At 52.7% G+C, this 16,957-nt stretch overlaps 1 protein-coding gene across 1 annotated transcript; it reads left to right on the plus strand.

Moving 5' to 3' along the window:
* Nucleotides 1–5,429: 5,429 nt before the first annotated feature.
* Nucleotides 5,430–15,125, plus strand: TAFA3 (TAFA chemokine like family member 3; the record flags this gene model as incomplete). The annotated part of the gene is made up of 4 exons (XM_082296126.1): nt 5,430–5,547; nt 12,532–12,681; nt 13,646–13,770; nt 15,114–15,125. The coding sequence occupies 4 exons, from the start codon at nt 5,430–5,432 to the stop codon at nt 15,123–15,125; spliced, it is 405 nt and encodes a 134-aa protein (XP_082152252.1).
* Between the last annotated feature and the right edge of the window lie 1,832 nt (nt 15,126–16,957).

Raw genomic sequence — 16,957 nt, forward strand, 5'->3', positions numbered from 1 at the left:
AGTCTCCTGCAGAGCCCGATCCAGGCTGGTGATGCTATTTCAGTTCCAGGAAAGCTGAGTTTTGGTGGGTTGACTCCAAAGTCAGGCTCACGTTTTGAGAAGAGGGTTGCAGTAGTGGGTCCATCTGTCTGTCTGTCCGTTCCCACACCATTCAGCACCCCTCCGCGCTTGCGGGGCCATCACACTTTTTTTGGCGGGGGAAATTAGTTTTTGGGTAAATTAGCTCTGACCAGACACATGATTTGAGGAGAATGCCAGGGCCAGCAATCTGGCTGGCTGGCTGTCCATCCCCGCACCATTCCATATCCCTCTGAGCTCGCGGGGCCATCACTCCCCTCTTTTTTTTTTTTTTTGGGGGGGGGGGGGGGGGAGGGAGGCGGGGGGCGGCGGGAAGGGGATTGTGTGTGTAAATAATTTTTCCGGTAAATTCTCTCTGCCCGTTCCTCCTCCCCGGCCGCTTTGACGGGCACCGGGGCTGACCAGGGCGGGGCAGCGCCCTGGCGGGCGGCGGCGGGCAGCTTGGTGCGCAGCCGGTGCCGGTGCCAGCCCGGGATTGCAGGGCCGGTCCCGGGGCGGTGGCAGCAGCAGGCGGCGCTGCGCCCCTTCGCGCCGGCACCGGGACCGCCGGGCTCCGCTCGGCTCCGCGCCCGCCGCCCCCGCCCAGCCCCGCGCTGCCGCCGCCGCCGCCCGGCGATGCCCGCGGCCCCCAGCGGCTGCGGCCCGCGGAGGCGGCGCTGACCCGGCGGAGCGGAGCGGCCCCAACCATGGGCAGCGTCGGCCCCCGCCCGCCCCGAGGCCACCGGCAGGTACGTGCGGAAAGTTTGGCGGGGGGGAACGAGACGGGACCCCCGGGGCGACTCCCGTCGTGGTCCCGAGCGCCGGCCCGGTGCCGCTCCGAGGGGACGCTGAGCCCCGAAAAGGGCCGGGGAGCCGGGGTCGGAGGAGCCGCCGGGATCGGCGTGCCAGCGAGCACCGGCGGGGCGCCGGGATGCTCCGCCGCGGGGTCCAGCTCTCCCGGCTCCGCCCGGCCGCCGTACGTCGCTGCCCGGTCCCCGCGTGTCGCGGTCCCCTGTCGCCCTCCGGGACTCCCCGGTGCCGATGTGAGGTTCGGGAGGGTCCCTGCAGTGAGTTTCTCGGGGCCGGCTCTGCCCTGCGCCCCGTTACCGGTGACTCCGACAGCAGCGGAGCCCCTGGTCCCGCCCGCCCGGCGGCGGGGGTTGCGCCGTGCACGGGGATTCGGAGCCGGTGGGGCCCTGTCAGGCCACCGGCTCCGGGGGTGGGCTCGTCACAGGTGCTGTTTTGCCAGCACTGCGAAGCTACTCGCCCTTCTGGGAGGCAAAGCACTGCTGGAGAGACCCCAGATTCTGCAGCCAAGAATGCTCCTTTACCCTGGAAGGGGCCACGGATCCGAACTACTGCTGCCTTCAGCACAAACTGTCCCTGCGGCCGAAGCCTTGAGCAGGACAGGATGAGATGGGGGCCTTCCTCTGCTTCCTCCCTCTCTGCAGCTCCAGCCAGGATGGGTTTGTCTCTGGCCAGCACCAGGCTAGAGTAGGGCAGTGGCACTGAGGGCCAGCTTCCTCTTGGGGTGGCACGAGGGGCACAGGATGATCACGGGTCAGATGGCCCATCACCATGAGTAGAGGCTCAGTGGCCCAGAGGAGAGCGTGAGCTGTACCAGTCCCATTCTGGAGTCATGAGTTTGTCCATGCTGTGGTGCCAAGGCAGGGAAGCAGGAGTCTCCTCCTCCTGCTCATCAGCCATCCCTTTTGCTGCAGGGAGAGACTTGGGGGGCTGTTCAGCGTGTGGGTGCCCTTTACCTGGAAGAGTTCATCTGTGCTGGGACAGCCACACCCCAGCAAAGAGCCTGCACAGGTGAGATGTTGTCCATGATGGCCCCTGCCCACATATGCCTACATGTGCCCACGCAGAGGAACCATCATCTCTTGACACACTGGTTGCAACTGAGATTGACAGTCTGAGAGATTGGGGAACTTGACGGTTACTTCAGGTCCCAGCTCAGACCCAAAAGGCGAAAGCAGCTAAAAAATGTTAATGAAAAATTCCACAAAATTCCAAACAGCACATAACAGAATGGAGAATACCAAGATGTTCAATCAAAATTAAGTGTTTTGACGTGCCAAAACACCACTCTTCATTTCACACTGACACTCCAGGCTGAAAAATCTCAAGTCAGACCAAACATTTGTAGTTGTAATCTCACAACACTGGAGGTTGATAACTGTCAAAACAGCAATTTCTGTGGAGCTGTGTTTTCTAATGGGAGTTTGGGCATGAGTGGGAGCTCTGAGTGCCTCTGCCAGCATGGAGCACTGGGATGCACCTTGTCCTTGTGCTCCCCTGAACCACGTGTGCTCTCCCAGCCGCCAGTGCGGCTCCTTCTGCTCAGCTTGGTGGCTTCCCTTTGGAGTGTGGCATGGACAGTGTGGGTTGCATTATTGATAACGCTGTGATTTATTTATGCTTCCTTAGCTATAGCAAACATCTCAGCCTTTCTGAGCTAAATATACTTTGCACTGGGAGTATGTTGCTGTCCTCTGTGGGATGGAGCAGCCAGTGCAGTGCTTGGTCTTTGGTCCAGCTGAGAGGTTTAGGGATGTCTCCTGGAAACCTCACATGGCCTGGAGGGTCCCATGGGCAGGAGCTGGGGATGGGCTCCCCCAGAGGAGCTCTGGTGTGTGCTGTGGGGCTCAGGCCTGGTGCCTGGGAGCTGGGCTGTGCTCTCTGCATGAAGTGGGAGCCAGAGCTGGAGCAGCAGCCAGGAAACCAGGGTCTCCTGATGGGGACCTGGCTGCTCTGCTGGAAGGCACAGGGCAGCTTCGTTGGCATTGGAGACTCACTGTTGCAAGAATTGCAATAGCACTGTGTCTGCTGTCCTCACATCTGGGCTGCCAGATGTGCCCCATCATGGGGCAAGACAGCTGGGACACAGCTCCTCCGCAGTGCAGCGTGGCTGGGTGGGGGTGACCACAGGTGGGGGGCACTTGCCCCACTCCCGGCTGGATGCAGTGCTGTGGCACGCACTGCCTCTGGATTCAGGTGAGGGACTGAGCAGCTCTGAGAGAGCTGTTCACTTTGTCATTGAGAAAATAGTGCATTCTTTAAGCTGACATCAGTATTTACGCAGTGGGCTGTCACGTCTCCAAAGGGACTCCAACAGTACCAGCTGCTGCATGATCCCCCCCTGAGAAGCTTCATGCAGAGCATCACCAGAGATCACCTAAATAGGGGTTTACAGGAGGGAGTCTCACAGTCCTGTCACATCACCTCAAGGAGCAGTGGTTTTCTTGCACATTGAGCCATACTGGGCTCTTTCTGGCAATGGAAGGGCTGGAGTAGGATCAGCCCCTCATCACCCAGTGGGCAGGGATGGAGTCAGGACAGCGAATGGGATGCTCCCAGCCACTCTTCAGTCTGTTCCTGGCCAAGCTGACCATCCCACAGCATTAATTAGGAGTATTTCCTTACCTCTAAATTCTTTTTTAGCATTAAATACATGGTTTTGTCAAGATACCTTTGGTTTTTCCCTGGGCAAATGTCAACACTTCTGATGACATTTTCTGATTTTTGTTTTCCAGATGGGAGAATCAAAGTGCAAAATATCACTTTAAATCACCACTTTGGAATGAAGCATTTCTCATTTCGAAATGTCAGTTTAAAACAGGACAATTCATTTTTAAATGCTTCAAAACAAGAAATGTCCTTTTTACCACTTCAAATCACTTTGTTTTGATTAAAAATGTCAGTGTTTTGTGTCCTGGCTCTTCATTAGAGGAGTCTGTTTCACTGTCTCGTGGTCCAGAGCAGATAGAAATTTTGAACATGGTTGAAAATTGGAGATTTCTTCTCTCAGAGGTGTGGGTTTGTCCAGTGCACTGCTGGAACTCTGTGCTACCCATGGAGTGGACTGTGGATGCGAGATTGGCACAGGGCAGGGGTACCCCTGGCACCTGCTGCTGGTCCTGGCAGTACTCCCCAACCTCAGTGTCACCACCACTTATCTTTGTGGCATCTTGTTAGTAAGTTATGATCCAGAACTAAAATTTTATGAGGGACATGGTTGTTTGCTGGACCTGGTTAGACCCCAGCAGGTGATAATGGAGGCTGGGAGGTCACCACTTGGCAGATGCCAAGCAGTGACGTCGCTGTTGGTGCCACTGCCTGTGGAGCACCGGAGCTGTTTCCATCTTCAGGGCTGTGTCTGTAAATAGTGAAGAGAACATACTTAAAGCACTCAGCAGTAAAATACCAAGCCTTTTGGGATTTACGTTTTTCCCTAGAGGCTCTAGATGATGTAAAACTTGGCTTCTTCCCAGCATGTCCTGCATGGAGTGAGAGTAGTGCCAGTGTGGTGCCTCGGTATTTGCAGAGGTGCCAAGAGAGGTTAATGGTGTGTCCAGAGGTAGTGGATGCAGTTTGAAGTGTGTGGTTGCATGAACTTGGCTTGTATGCTGAAAGGAGGAGCAGCCCCAGAAGAAAGTGATGTGCTGGGAGAGCAGACTGCAGCTCGTGGTGCTGCCGTGGGCTCTGTGTATCCGACTGGCAATCAGCTGCCCCGTTCCTCAGATTCCTGTGGGGTGCTGGCCCCAGGACATCCAGTGGGATCAGCCCTTCCTTCTGTTTGCCAGCAAGCGGTTTGCAAATGCCAGACCTTGGGCATCACTGCGAGGAACCTCAGTGACACAAGGACAATGACAGCACATAACCACGCACAGAAGAGGCAGAACCTGAAATGACTCGCTGCTGATCTACTCTGGCTCTTCCCACACACGCTGGGTCTGCATTTAATGTTTGTCACCTGCTTTAATAACCTACTATAAAGGACCTGATTTTGTGCTCTCAGCAGTAAAAATCAGGAGCAGCTCTGCAGGTCTTGCTGTTCAAAGGGGTGAGCAGGGTTATGGGCTGAGCTCCTGGAGAGGTTTTGGTGGTGCAATGGGCACATGCTCATGCACCCAAGAGTATATGTCTTGAAGTGGGGCTGGTGAAATTCCCCAGCCACTCCCAAGGACACAGTGGCTCACAGTCATAGCAGCCCATGTCCTTTCTCCTCTCAGATGCGCTGATGTCTGCTCCTTGCAAAGACCTGACCCACCTGAGGTTGGCAGATGCACAGATGTGAGCGTGAATCCCCAGTAAAAGGTAACTATCACTCACCTGTACTGCTGGTGGGATTTCTTTCTGTCCTGCTGCAATGGCCTATGCTGCTGTTGAAGTCTGAGGCCATCTGAGGGTGGTGGGTGAATCCCTTCATCTCCCAGGACCATGTCCCCACAGCCAGGACACCCCAGTCCTCACAACGTTCAGGAGTCATACCGCTGTGTGCAGGAGCATTGGTGAGTGGATCTGCACCTCCCAGCCCTCCTCAGTCCCTCTTCCTCCACGCATCTCTTCTTCTTTTTCGTAGAATGAGTGAGAGAGATATACAGAGCCTGAGCAAATGGATTTTCGTGCTCAGTCTCTGCCTTACCACGCTGTGGGGACGACTGACATTGGCCTCCACGCATCATCACAGAAGCCATTCAGGTAGGAGAGCGACATCCTTGCTGCGTGTATTGCATGTTTGTGCAATCATCTGGGTCCCCATGATACTGGTGATACCTTGGGGTCTTCATGGGATGCCTGAGGTGGGGATTACATGGGGATGAGATGCTTGGTGAAGTTCTGTCTCACACTTCTTGGTAGGAGGAGGAGTTTCAGGCTGTGGTTCACACCAGGAGCAGGTGGGAATCTCTCTGGGCACCAAATGCTGACAGCCTCAAGGAGCTCGGTGTTCATCCCTGGTTCTGGGGTCTGGACAGCAAGGATGAGTGTGCCAAAGGTGTGGGGCAGCATCCAGAAAACAGCCACCAAGAGGCACCAACACAGTGCCACTGTGACAGCTGTTGGATTGGCATTTGGTGTCCATGTGTGCAGGAAACTCCCAAGACTGCTCCTTTGGGATGGGTAGGAACATGCAGCCATAGGGCTGTAAAGCTGCTCCTTGGGAGTTATGAGTTGTGAGTACTCATTATGGGGCATCTAAAACCTGTGACTTGGTGAGTCTGGATGGTCTGAGGAGTTAAAGAGGGGATTTCTTCATGTCTGTAACAAAATCTGAGACACATATAATGAACCATATATACATCTGATACATCTGTGTGAATCTATTATTGCGGTAATTCTTGCTCTGTGAGCAGTGGATGTAAATCTTTCCATCAGAGTTGCTATGGGTATCACAAACCCCACTTGTTATGTGGTGGACACTCTCCACTTCAGGCTTTCACTAGAAATAAAAATTTTCATCCCCTTGGTTGCAAAGATCATCTAGAAAGGTGGAACAAGTGTAAAGTGATGTAGAACTGAAAGTCTTGCTGGAAAACGTCACAGTGGCTCTGAGATGTTAATTTGTTATTCCCAGCTGTGAATTTGAGATTCCCTCTGTGAGTGTTGGAATGCTACTTTGTGGCATGAATGTGATTTTTTGGAGGGGTTATGTGAACCCATGGTTGAAGTTTGTGTCCGGAGAAGAGAAGCGTCTGAGAAGTTATGCTCAGCCCTTTGTGCCCATCCTGTCTGGCACCGAGCCTGATGGGCCAGTGGGGGGCCCAGTGGCCCAGGGCTGGGGGCTCCTTGGAGCATGGTGGGAGGACGTGTGGGGAGGTGGATGCTGGTGTTACTGGTGGTACTGGTGTTACCAAAGTTACTGGCAGAGCCAGGCAGCACAGGCAAACACTTCAATCCTGGGGCACCTGCTGTCTGCTTCTTGTGCCTCTGCTTGGAAAGGGCATTTAAGGGTTAATTTGAAAGCATTCATGCTCTTGATTGACCCCACACCTAACCCTGTCCTATTTCTGTCATTTTTGCCTGACAGTTAAAGCAGTTCTAATCCTGTAATCCCCACCCGCATTGCTTAAAACCAAAGCACATTTTCCAGAGTGACTCCCTCACCCAATCAGTGAGCAGCTACCTGCCTTTTCCTTGTCCTAACCCTCGATACCCCATCCTTGGAAGTGTTCAAGGCCAGGTTGGACAGGGCTCTGAGCACCCTGCTCTAGTGGAAGGTGGCCCTGCTAATGGCAGGGAGTGGAACAAGATGAGCTTCTTTCCAACCCAAACCATTCTGTGATTCTGATCAGGAGAAAACTCTTCATTTTTCTTCTGGGATGACTTTTTGGCACTGACTCAGGGCTACCAGGGATATGGGCACTGCTCGCAGCTCAGGTGCTCACTCAACCTGCCCAATCCCAGTGCCAGAGAGCCCTGCTCCTCCATGGGATTGATTTGTAGACAGCTGCTTCTTTGGGGAAGAGTCAGACCTGGGATTAATAAAGCACCAACTCACCGAGGTTTGAAGTGCAGACGCCCAAGTGTGGTGGTGTGAATTGTGTATAAATCTCGCTTGTCCAGGAGCAGCTAGGCTCGTGGATTCACATGCCAGCAGGCATAGAGTTGGGGATTTTTTGCTCTCACAGACTTATCCACAGCAGACCACACTGTGTGCTTTTTATTCAGGAAAATTCTGATCCACAGAAAAGAGGGCAGACCAGGAGCAAACACTTAAAAGTTTGACCCCACTCTATGTCTGTATGAACACAGTTTCTCTCTGCCCATCCTGCTTTCCTGACATTGTAAGAACTTCCTGTGACTGCCTCGTCTCTTGGGCTGGGTTTCCATGGTCTCAAAACAAGAATTCTTGGTCTACTTGGTGAGTTCATGGGCTTTATTCTCCTGTTGTCTGCCCTATTGTTGCTGCATTTGGGACAGTTTTCACTGAAGGTTATGTTTGAAACACCCTTTCATAGTGCTGCATTCTCAGTGGCAGTGACATTTGTGTCCAAGGAAGCTGCAGTTACGTTTCTGTGTGGAGTTGAACAGGGATATAGCTGTGTCACTGATGCCTGAGGCCCCCAGGGTCAGAGATGCTGAGGGACAGATACATCCAGAGCTTTCATCCCATTAAAGAATTGTGTTTATTCACAGGTAAAACCACCTAAAAATGATCAATAGCAGAGGAAGGTCTTTAATTGTGACCTCAAACTTACAAATTTCTTGAAGAGAGAGCCCACATGCAGACCCTCTGTTTGCCATCCAGAGTCAGACCTGACTGTGGCAATCAGGTCTGATAATAGAATTATAGAATATCTCACATTGGAAGAGATCCACAAGGATCATTAAGTCCAACTCCTGGCCCTGCACACAAATTCATACCATGTGCCTGAGATCCCTTGTGCCCCCCCAGCATGTGGAGATGCTGCTCTGTCCAAGCAAAGCAGTGCTTCCTGCACAGTGTGGTTGGATTTAAAGAGCTACATGAATCAAGCACAGTCATTTGGAAACAGAGTAGGAGACTCCTTGGTGAAGAACAATTCACCAGCAGTTTCATCCCCTGTGTAACATGGTGAGGTCTTCATGGTGAGCAAGGCTGGAATGTCTGCATCCAACTCCCACAGGGGTGGTCCCACCACCTTCTAATGCTGCTAATCAAAGGGCTGTCTTTGCCTTTATTTGTGTTCATCACTCAACATGAAGCAGAAGTAAAAGGCATTTAGTCAGCTGGGATCTTTTCTTTTGGGAAATGAGGTTCTCTGGGCATTGCCTGGCACTTACATGCATCCAACTTCTCTTTATTTTGTAGCTCTCCACCAGCAAGCAGTATTTTACACTGAACATGTGGAGTTGTGCCCACACTCCCTGAGACACTCAAAATGTGTCATTTCAGGTTATGCCATAAAACCCCCATGTTCTGCCATTCATTTAAAGGTCAACCTGAGTAGGACAGCATTTTTATTTTATTTCTGCATGCGGGCTTCAAAAGCCTTGTGCTCTTACAATTCTTTTATGGTTCCATGAGATAAGCTGTGTCTTTTTAAAAAGGGTTCCAGTGGGGAAATACCAGTTAAATGGGAGGGAGAAGCACACCAGAAGCTCTGGAACTTATCCCAGGCTCTCGGGAGGTTTCCTGCTGTCGGTGTTAAACACACCATCCATCTGATCTGCATTTTGTTCCAAGTTTCCTGCTGCTCAGCAAAAGGAGAAGCAGCTGCAGGGAGCTCTGGAGCCCATTGCTTGCACTGCACGTGGGCTCAGCCTCTCTGCTTGCACCTCCCAGGCGTGGGACATGGAAGCCCAGTGTGGCAGGGAGCCTCTGGGCACCGCTCTCCTGCTGGCATCCCTCGGCCTGGGGATGCTCATCTCCTCTGCAGTGAGGAAACAGCAGTGTCTCCTGCTGACATCCTGGGAATCACCAGATCTGGGGCAGAGGGATTTCTTTGCACTCAGTTACAACCCCCCAAACTCCTGTGCTCACTTGAACGTTGGGGTCTGGCGTGGTTCGTGTTGCTTGTGGGCCAGCGCTGGGAAAACCAGAGAATCTGGTGTGTAGGAGATGGCTCCTACATGGCTCCCCATGGGCATGTCACCTCTGCTCAAATGCCATGGCCTGGGAAGGGGATGCACTGTATCCTGCTGTCAGGGCTGGGGCTGGCACCTGGAGGGGGCATATTTCCAGTCTCATTGTGTCCTAGGGCAGGGTGCCAGATGGTCAGAAGACAATGCAATGGGGAATGGTTTTAAACTGGAAGGAGACAGATTTTGATTAGATACTCAGAAGAAATTCTTCCCTGTGAGAGTGGTGAGGCCCTGGCACAGGTTGCCCTTGAACACATCCCTGGAAGTGTTCAAGGCCAGGCTGGATGGAGCTTGGAGTAACCTGTTCTAGTGCAAGGTGTCCCTGCCCATGGCAGGGCATGGAATAAGATAACTGTTAAGGTCCTTTTCAACCCAAACCAGTCTCTGATTCTACAATTCTAAGACCTTTAGGTAAATGGAAGTATTTTGTGGCCTGAGAGCGGGATGGGTCCTGGGGCTGTGTGCTGCTCCTTCAGCTCTGCCATCAGTAGGACCCTCGGTGTGAGGCTGGTGTGTCCCGAGGGGGCTGTGGGGTTGTGCCAGGGCAATGGGATACCTGCTCCACACAGGCAGCTCTCTGGGCAGAGACTCTGAGGCTGCAGGTTCAGCAGCACAGTGCCCCACGCTCAGCCAGCTGCAGTAAGGGAGAGGGAGGCAAATTTCTCTTTATCTCTGAGCTGCACCTTTCTGAGCAAATTAAAAGGGCTTTGACACGTTAGCAAACTCCTATTGCATGGCTGTAATGACCGATTTCTCAGTTCTGCCTGGCTCTCCCTCAGCTGAACCTTTTAAAATTAGCTGAAAATGAGCAGCCGGAGAGCAGGAATGTAAGGGAGCAGAGGGGTCGCCTGGGCAGCCCTCCCGGGAAGAGCTCTGCTAATGAAGCTTTTCTGAAAATGAGTCAAAACCATAACTACATGAGAATACTGAGGCTTGAGGGTGTACAGTCCCCTGGTGAGGTGCACAGGGTGGAAGAGTGACTCCTTGTGGTCCTGGACCACAGTGTGATAGGAACATGGGCTCACAGGCAGCCAAAGCCAAGGATTTCTACTTCTTCCTCAGATTATTTGAAAAAGCCCATGAAGCATAAAGACAGGGCAAAACAGTCATGTTTGTTCTGCAAAGAGTTACTTTCTTTCTCACTTTCATCGAAGTCTACCATTTCTGCATACAAAAAGAATGGAATTCATTATTAAAGCTGAATTACTATGGCATTTCAAAGGGAAGATAAAATTTATGACCAGAGATGCTATTAAAAAATATTCCGTATAATAATTGTGCAGTTATTATGGGCAGAAATGAAAGTAAGGGTTCATTAAAAGAAAATTACCATGAAATAGCAATAAATAAAATAAAGACATGGTGATTGTGCAACCCATCCTGCCCGTGTGCGGTGGGTGCAGGGCACAGGGGGTGTCCTGGAGCAGCCCTTCACATCTTGCTCTTTGTCTCCCGTCTGGAGCTCAGACACGGTGAGAACAGAAGGGCAGGGAGTGCTTTGACTGGAAGCTGGTACAGCCATGCCCAGCTGCCACAAGCCAGGAGTTTACACTTAGACCAGCATTTCCCAGCAAGGGGCGTGAAAAAAGGTCTGCAAGACAAAGGGATTTCCCCCAGAGCTGGGGGAGAGATCCCATTTCCCTCAGTTTTCCTTGGAGAGGTGAAGTGGCTGCATTCCAAAAGCTGGGCGGTGTTTGTCCGCGAGTGTGGGGACCTGACAAGGTCTGCAGGGACACTCATAGTGACACAGGTCAGCTCCCCCAGTCCCCCTGACTTTGTGTCAGTGGGGGTGGATGGGATCCCCAGCAGGATCCTCCAGCAGTGACCAGGGGTGAGGCAGAGCTGGGAGCTGTGACTGGATGGGTAGGATGAGGCTGGCAAATGCAGGGTGGGTTGGAGCAACTGCCAGGCTTCCTGTGCTGGGAGACAGTTGAGTGTGGGCTTGTGCTCACAGGTACCTGCACCAGCAGCACCAGGACACATCATTCCCCGCAGCCCTGCATGCCCTACTTGCACCTCCTTACAAGTCTTTCCTCTGGTGACAGCTCCTGGGGGCTCATGCCTGCAATCCGGAATGTGGAAGGTGTCCTGAGCCCAGGATATGGAGCAGCCAGGAACGCCCTGATGTCTGCTTACCTGCACCTATTTTGGGATGCCACACTGCAGGAATGCAGCTTCTCTGTCCTCTACCCAGCCTGGCTCCCATTTGCTTGGGAATAAATAATTTCCTGGTGACCCAAGGGACCCAGGGCATGCCCATGCGTGGCTCTGCACTGCTTCTCCAGTGCTCATTAAGCAGCACCTGCAGGGATCTCTGGGGTCATGGGAATGAAGTCTCTCAGCCCTTTTTGGCTGATTTGTATTGTGCTTGTGTGGGCCATTACCCAGCCAAGGCATTGATTTGAGATGCTGACCAGCTCTAAACTCTGATCCCAGAGGTGATCAGCCAACACAGTAGTTTTCTATTTTCCTTAATATTTTAATTGCACTAGGAGGGGGAGCAACAGAGCAGCCTGGATTGGTGATAAACACCGTGACATTTCTCTGCCACTGCAGGGTGGAAATGCCATCCTGATCCTTCTTCCTCCAGGCAGAGGGTGGTGGGTGATGGCGAGATGAAGGCATTGATTGTAGCTGGGGTCAGAGGTGGTGGTGCTCTGCTTGAAGCCAAAAGCAGCACGATGCACCATCCTCTCTTGTAGCAAAGTGCATCTCATTATCAGCTGCAATTAGCTAATGTGCTCGTTAGTCTCAATAAAGCTCTTGGCTTGGCCGTGGCAAGAGGGGATGAATTTTGGAGGGTAGGACAGGTGTGAGGGCTGTTAGGAGCAAGACCCCAGATGCAAGAGGTGTGGAGCAGGACCCCAGCTTTTCCTTACAGGTGGGCTGGGCAGATGCTGTGCCCAGACACCTGTATGTCACCAGCAGCCCTGGGGGTGATTCCGAGGGCCGGGACAGTGCTTCACATGCCGGGTTCTCCTGGTGCCTTGGTCACAGCTCACACCAACAGTGTTGCCCAGGGCAGTGGGCAGGAGGTGGTCTAGGGTCTCTTCTCAAGGCACTGGGCAGCAGATGGCCTGGGTCTCTGAGGTCTGACGGTAGCTGTTTCTCCTCCTGCAGTGCATGTAGAGCCTGGCACATGCGAAGTCATCGCAGCTCACCGGTGCTGCAATAAGAACAAGATCGAGGAGCGCTCTCAGACAGTGAAATGCTCCTGTTTCCCGGGGCAGGTGGCAGGGACAACACGGGCGGCTCCCTCCTGTGTGGATGGTGAGTACCCCATGGTGCAACCCCATCCTTTTCAATCCCTGACCTCATCTTCACATCTGGTTAAGCTGATGTGTGGTTTCCATGCCCCTGGCATTAACAGAGGAGACCTGCCCAGGGATCCTGCAGCAGAGCAGTGGGGAAGAGGGCACATTTTGGGGACACTCTCTCATTGGACACTCAGACAGTTGGTGTGGCTGTGTTACCCCACTCTGCAGCCCTGGGCTATGTACTCTGGGGGAGTTACTGGGGTTCCAGCATCGCTGTGCTGGGGTCAAATCTGCAGCATTGATCCCTGCATGTCTCCTCACTGCACTGCCACAGCTGGAAGCAGGGATATGATTCCAGCCACGCAGTACCTTCACCTGCAAGGAGTACCAACCAAAACTCAAACTGTGAATGTTTTATCAAATGCTGTCACGTGCCATGACCAAAGAGCCATCAGGAGCACCGGCAGCCCCTGCCAGCGTGGTACTGATTTGCGTGACAGCCAGTGCCCTGTGAGTGCAGTTCTGTGCAACACCAAGAAATGCCAGAATGAGTTGTCAGCTGTTGTCCCCAACAGCTCAGGTCACATTGTTCCTAAATACAGGAGAGCCTGCTCTGGTTGTCCAAACTGGAGGCGTGAATCACGAGATCCTAATAGAGCAGAGTGGTAGGAGACAATCCCTTTGCTCTGTAATTGGAGCCTGGAACGGGTTATTGAATAGTACTGCTCTCACTGGGAGTGAGGACATTGGGCTTTTTACCTGGGGTAGCGAGAGAAAACCGGGTGTTCCGGAGGCAGGTGGAGCAGTTGGGTCAGGTGAGGCCAGGCAGGTGACGAGCAGCTCATTGTCCAGGGCTCCTCGATGTGGGCTATGCTGGAGAGAGGGGCTGTATCTCCTGATGTCACCCAGAGGTGGGCAGAGCTTGTCCTCCACACCCTGTGCTGCAGCCTGGTCGCTAATCTCCTCCTCTCCCCCAGCCTCCATCGTGCTGCAGAAGTGGTGGTGCCAGATGGAGCCATGTCTCGATGGGGAGGAATGCAAAGTGCTTCCTGACCTCTCAGGATGGAGCTGCAGCAGTGGCAACAAAGTGAAGACAACCAAGGTACATCCCTGGCAGGTGATGGGGGGAACCCAGCTGTGCCTTCCCCAGCCTGGGACAAGCAAAACCCAGAAGAGCATCCCAAAACAGTTCTGTGGGGAAGGAGAGAGCTCCAGCTCCTTCAGGGCACACGCTGTTTGATAAGGACTCACCAAAGCAGAGCAGAGGGTCTGGGCTGTGCACTTGTCACTGGTGCTGGAGGGGCTGGCAGGCGTACCACAACCCTGAGGGTATGCCACGGCTTTTCAAGTTGATAATTCTTGATGGGAAGCTTGGTGTTGGATGGCTCAGGCCCTGAGCAGACATACTAGGTGTGTCTCTGTAGCATCCCCAGGCTCTCAGGGTGTCCAGGTTGCTCCCCAGAACCACCCGCTGCTCCAGGGCAGCAGGTTGCCCTTCCCAACCCAGTGACATAGCCCTTAATCTGTCCCCATTCCCCATCTGAGGCAACCATTTGTGACAGAGCACTACATGATTATTATTTTCATGGCTTGCTGAATGCCCCAAAGAACAAGGTGTAATTAAAATTTTATCAAACTCATTAGTAATTACATATATGCCATGGTTAATCAGTTGCATAATTTTGTAATCATTGTTCTTACTGTTGAGTGTAATTATTCCTTATGCTTTCGTTTTCCTCGCCCCACATCCCCCACCACAAAATTATTGTATTAAGCAATGTCGGGATTTTTTTCATTGCTGCTATTATTTCTGTGCACAGAAAGCACTTTCTTGCTGAGGTGTTGTTATGGACATCCAAAAAGGTTTCTCCAGTCCTGAGCATCCATAACTGACCAGTAACTGCAGCCCTACGTTGAGCTGGTAGTCTTTTTCCCATTTTAGTGTTGTTTGGTTGGTTTCCCACAGCTACTAACTTAGCCCAAAGCCTCTGCTCTGGTTTTGCTGTCTTGAATTTTCCCTGGGGCCATTCCCCTCTGGAATGGGAGTAGGACTCTGGAGCTTCTGCTCTCCTGCCTCATCCAGCAGACCCATCCATGGCCAATCTCCTTTTGGGTGCCGTGCCCTCCCTTAGGGAGGTGGCAATTTGGAAACACAGCCCTGTGTTTTCAAAAGGACTTTTGGTAACTTTGGGTGACTTTAGTGACTTTGGAATGGTGCCAAAGGGCTGGATTTGCATCTCAGTCCCCTGTGCAGACGGACCTCAGTCGGAGCTGCAGCCAGAGCACAGAAATCACAAACCATCCATAAGGTAACATTTGGAATGACCACTCCATTAAATGAAAGTAAAGAGCAAATCTAATTTGCACCTCTTGAGGCTGTTTGCTGATAATTCATGGATGTGGAATCAGCTGGATGCGTTGGATAACTTCTCCTCTCCTACGCAGGTCACTCGATAGCCTCCGTGCAGCGCGGCACTGGCTGACCAGCCTTGGCGTGGGTCCTGGGGCTCCCGTGAGCAGCAGGATGTGGCCCAGTGCCTGCAGGGGTGGGATGCTCCAGGGCCACCATCCTGCACCCACCAGCAGGACTGTGACAGGTACTGGATCAGAGCATCCGGTGAGCCCCAGCTTCCCTGGAGGCTGAAGGCAGGGACCCCAGTGCAGCTGCCAGAATCCCATCACTCCACGATTTCCTCCTTTTCTGTGGACGTGTTCACCAAGCAAGAAATGGGCTCGTTTTCCAATCCTCCTAAATAAAACCTCCATCTATGTAAGAGCTGTTGACAATACAGAGACAGACAGGCAGCAAAATGGGCTTTGATCTGAATAGCTGAAATCATTGCTGTGAGTCGGCTTTCCCTATCTCCCGAGATGCTGAATCCAAGTTGCAGTCAGGAATCGGGAAGTCAATGGTTATGTGAAACCCTTCCCCATGTGGCTGCAGGCTCCTGGCCCACGTGTTCCTAGGAGCAGCCACTGAGTTCCAGCCTGATCCTGAGTCACTGGGGGCTGCTCTGCCCTCGGAGCACGGGGCTTTTCCTGCCCCACCACCTTCCTGATATGACCACATGCAACAGATGTGGCAGCGTAGCCAGAGGGTGTCTGACACCCTGTTGGCCCACAGGGATGGTGAGATATCTGCATGGCGCATGCTGCTGGTTTCTCCTTCCTTGGTAAATGCATTAATCAGGTTGCAAATTTAATGTTTTCCACCATGCAAGTCCCAGGCACTGAGTTTCTGCTTGTGTTTGCAATTGAATTTCAGAGTTGTGTGAGGGGATCTCTCTGTCAGTGGCTCTGGGGTGTCTGGGGCATGCAGATGCCCAGCCAGGGCCTCAGACCGAGCCAGGTTCTGTTGCATTAATCCAAAATAAAGAAAAATGTACCACCTCCTGGCCCTGAGCTCATTACCTTCTTCAGGACACACCATTTCCTGTGGTGCGGCAGCTCAAGGTGCGGGAGAATATGAGCTCTGTGCCCCTGAAGTCAGTGGTGCTTGGGACCCTGGGGCTGTGGGACCAACACCTCCAGCACTGCTCTGGGACTGCTCTGGGACCCTGCAGGGGACATGCTGGCTCAGGAGGGGCTGGAGATGATGTGGGGACCATGGCAGTGTCGAGGTCAGTGGTGTATTTGCTGCCACCTGCCTCCTGCCCTGGTTCCCACCATGGGATTCATTATTAAGACATTTTTGTAATGGGGTATGTAATACCCTGTCCAGATGTGATGTAAATACCAGACTGTGAAATAATAAATTCATTTTAATCTCTGCAGAGGATCTTTTCACTCAGCAGCAAAGGGAGGCTCCAGGAGTGCTTCTCATGCCGACTGGATCTGAGGTGAAGGGGGTGGGGACTCTGCCCTGGCCATTCCAATCCCAACCAGCTTGTCCAACTGTGCCTCTGGAGGAGAGCTGAAAGCTTCTTGTGGCAACAAAAGGCTGATTAGCTCACAGCGATCCTAAAGAAAACTGCATTCGTTTCTACAGGATGCTTTGCTGAGAGCTTCTCTTCCCTCCACCTTTGTGTACCCCTACCCAAGGCCAGACTGTGACTGTAAGTTCCCCACCCAGAGTCCTGTCCCCTCTGAGCACCCAGGCTGTTGAATGCGGAGTGGGAATCTCTTATTTCCAGTAGCAAACACCAGGCTGTAGATGGGAGCATCCCTGCTTGGCTGGAAATTTTCATAGTTGGCTCATAATGTGAAGGATCCACTCTGCGGAAGTGATGAGCTTGACACCTACATTGATAGAAAAATATTTTATTGTCTGCATAATAGGCACCCTTGGA

Source organism: Coloeus monedula (assembly GCF_965178545.1).
Source record: "Coloeus monedula genome assembly, chromosome: 23".
NCBI classification, from domain to species: Eukaryota; Metazoa; Chordata; class Aves; order Passeriformes; family Corvidae; genus Coloeus; species Coloeus monedula.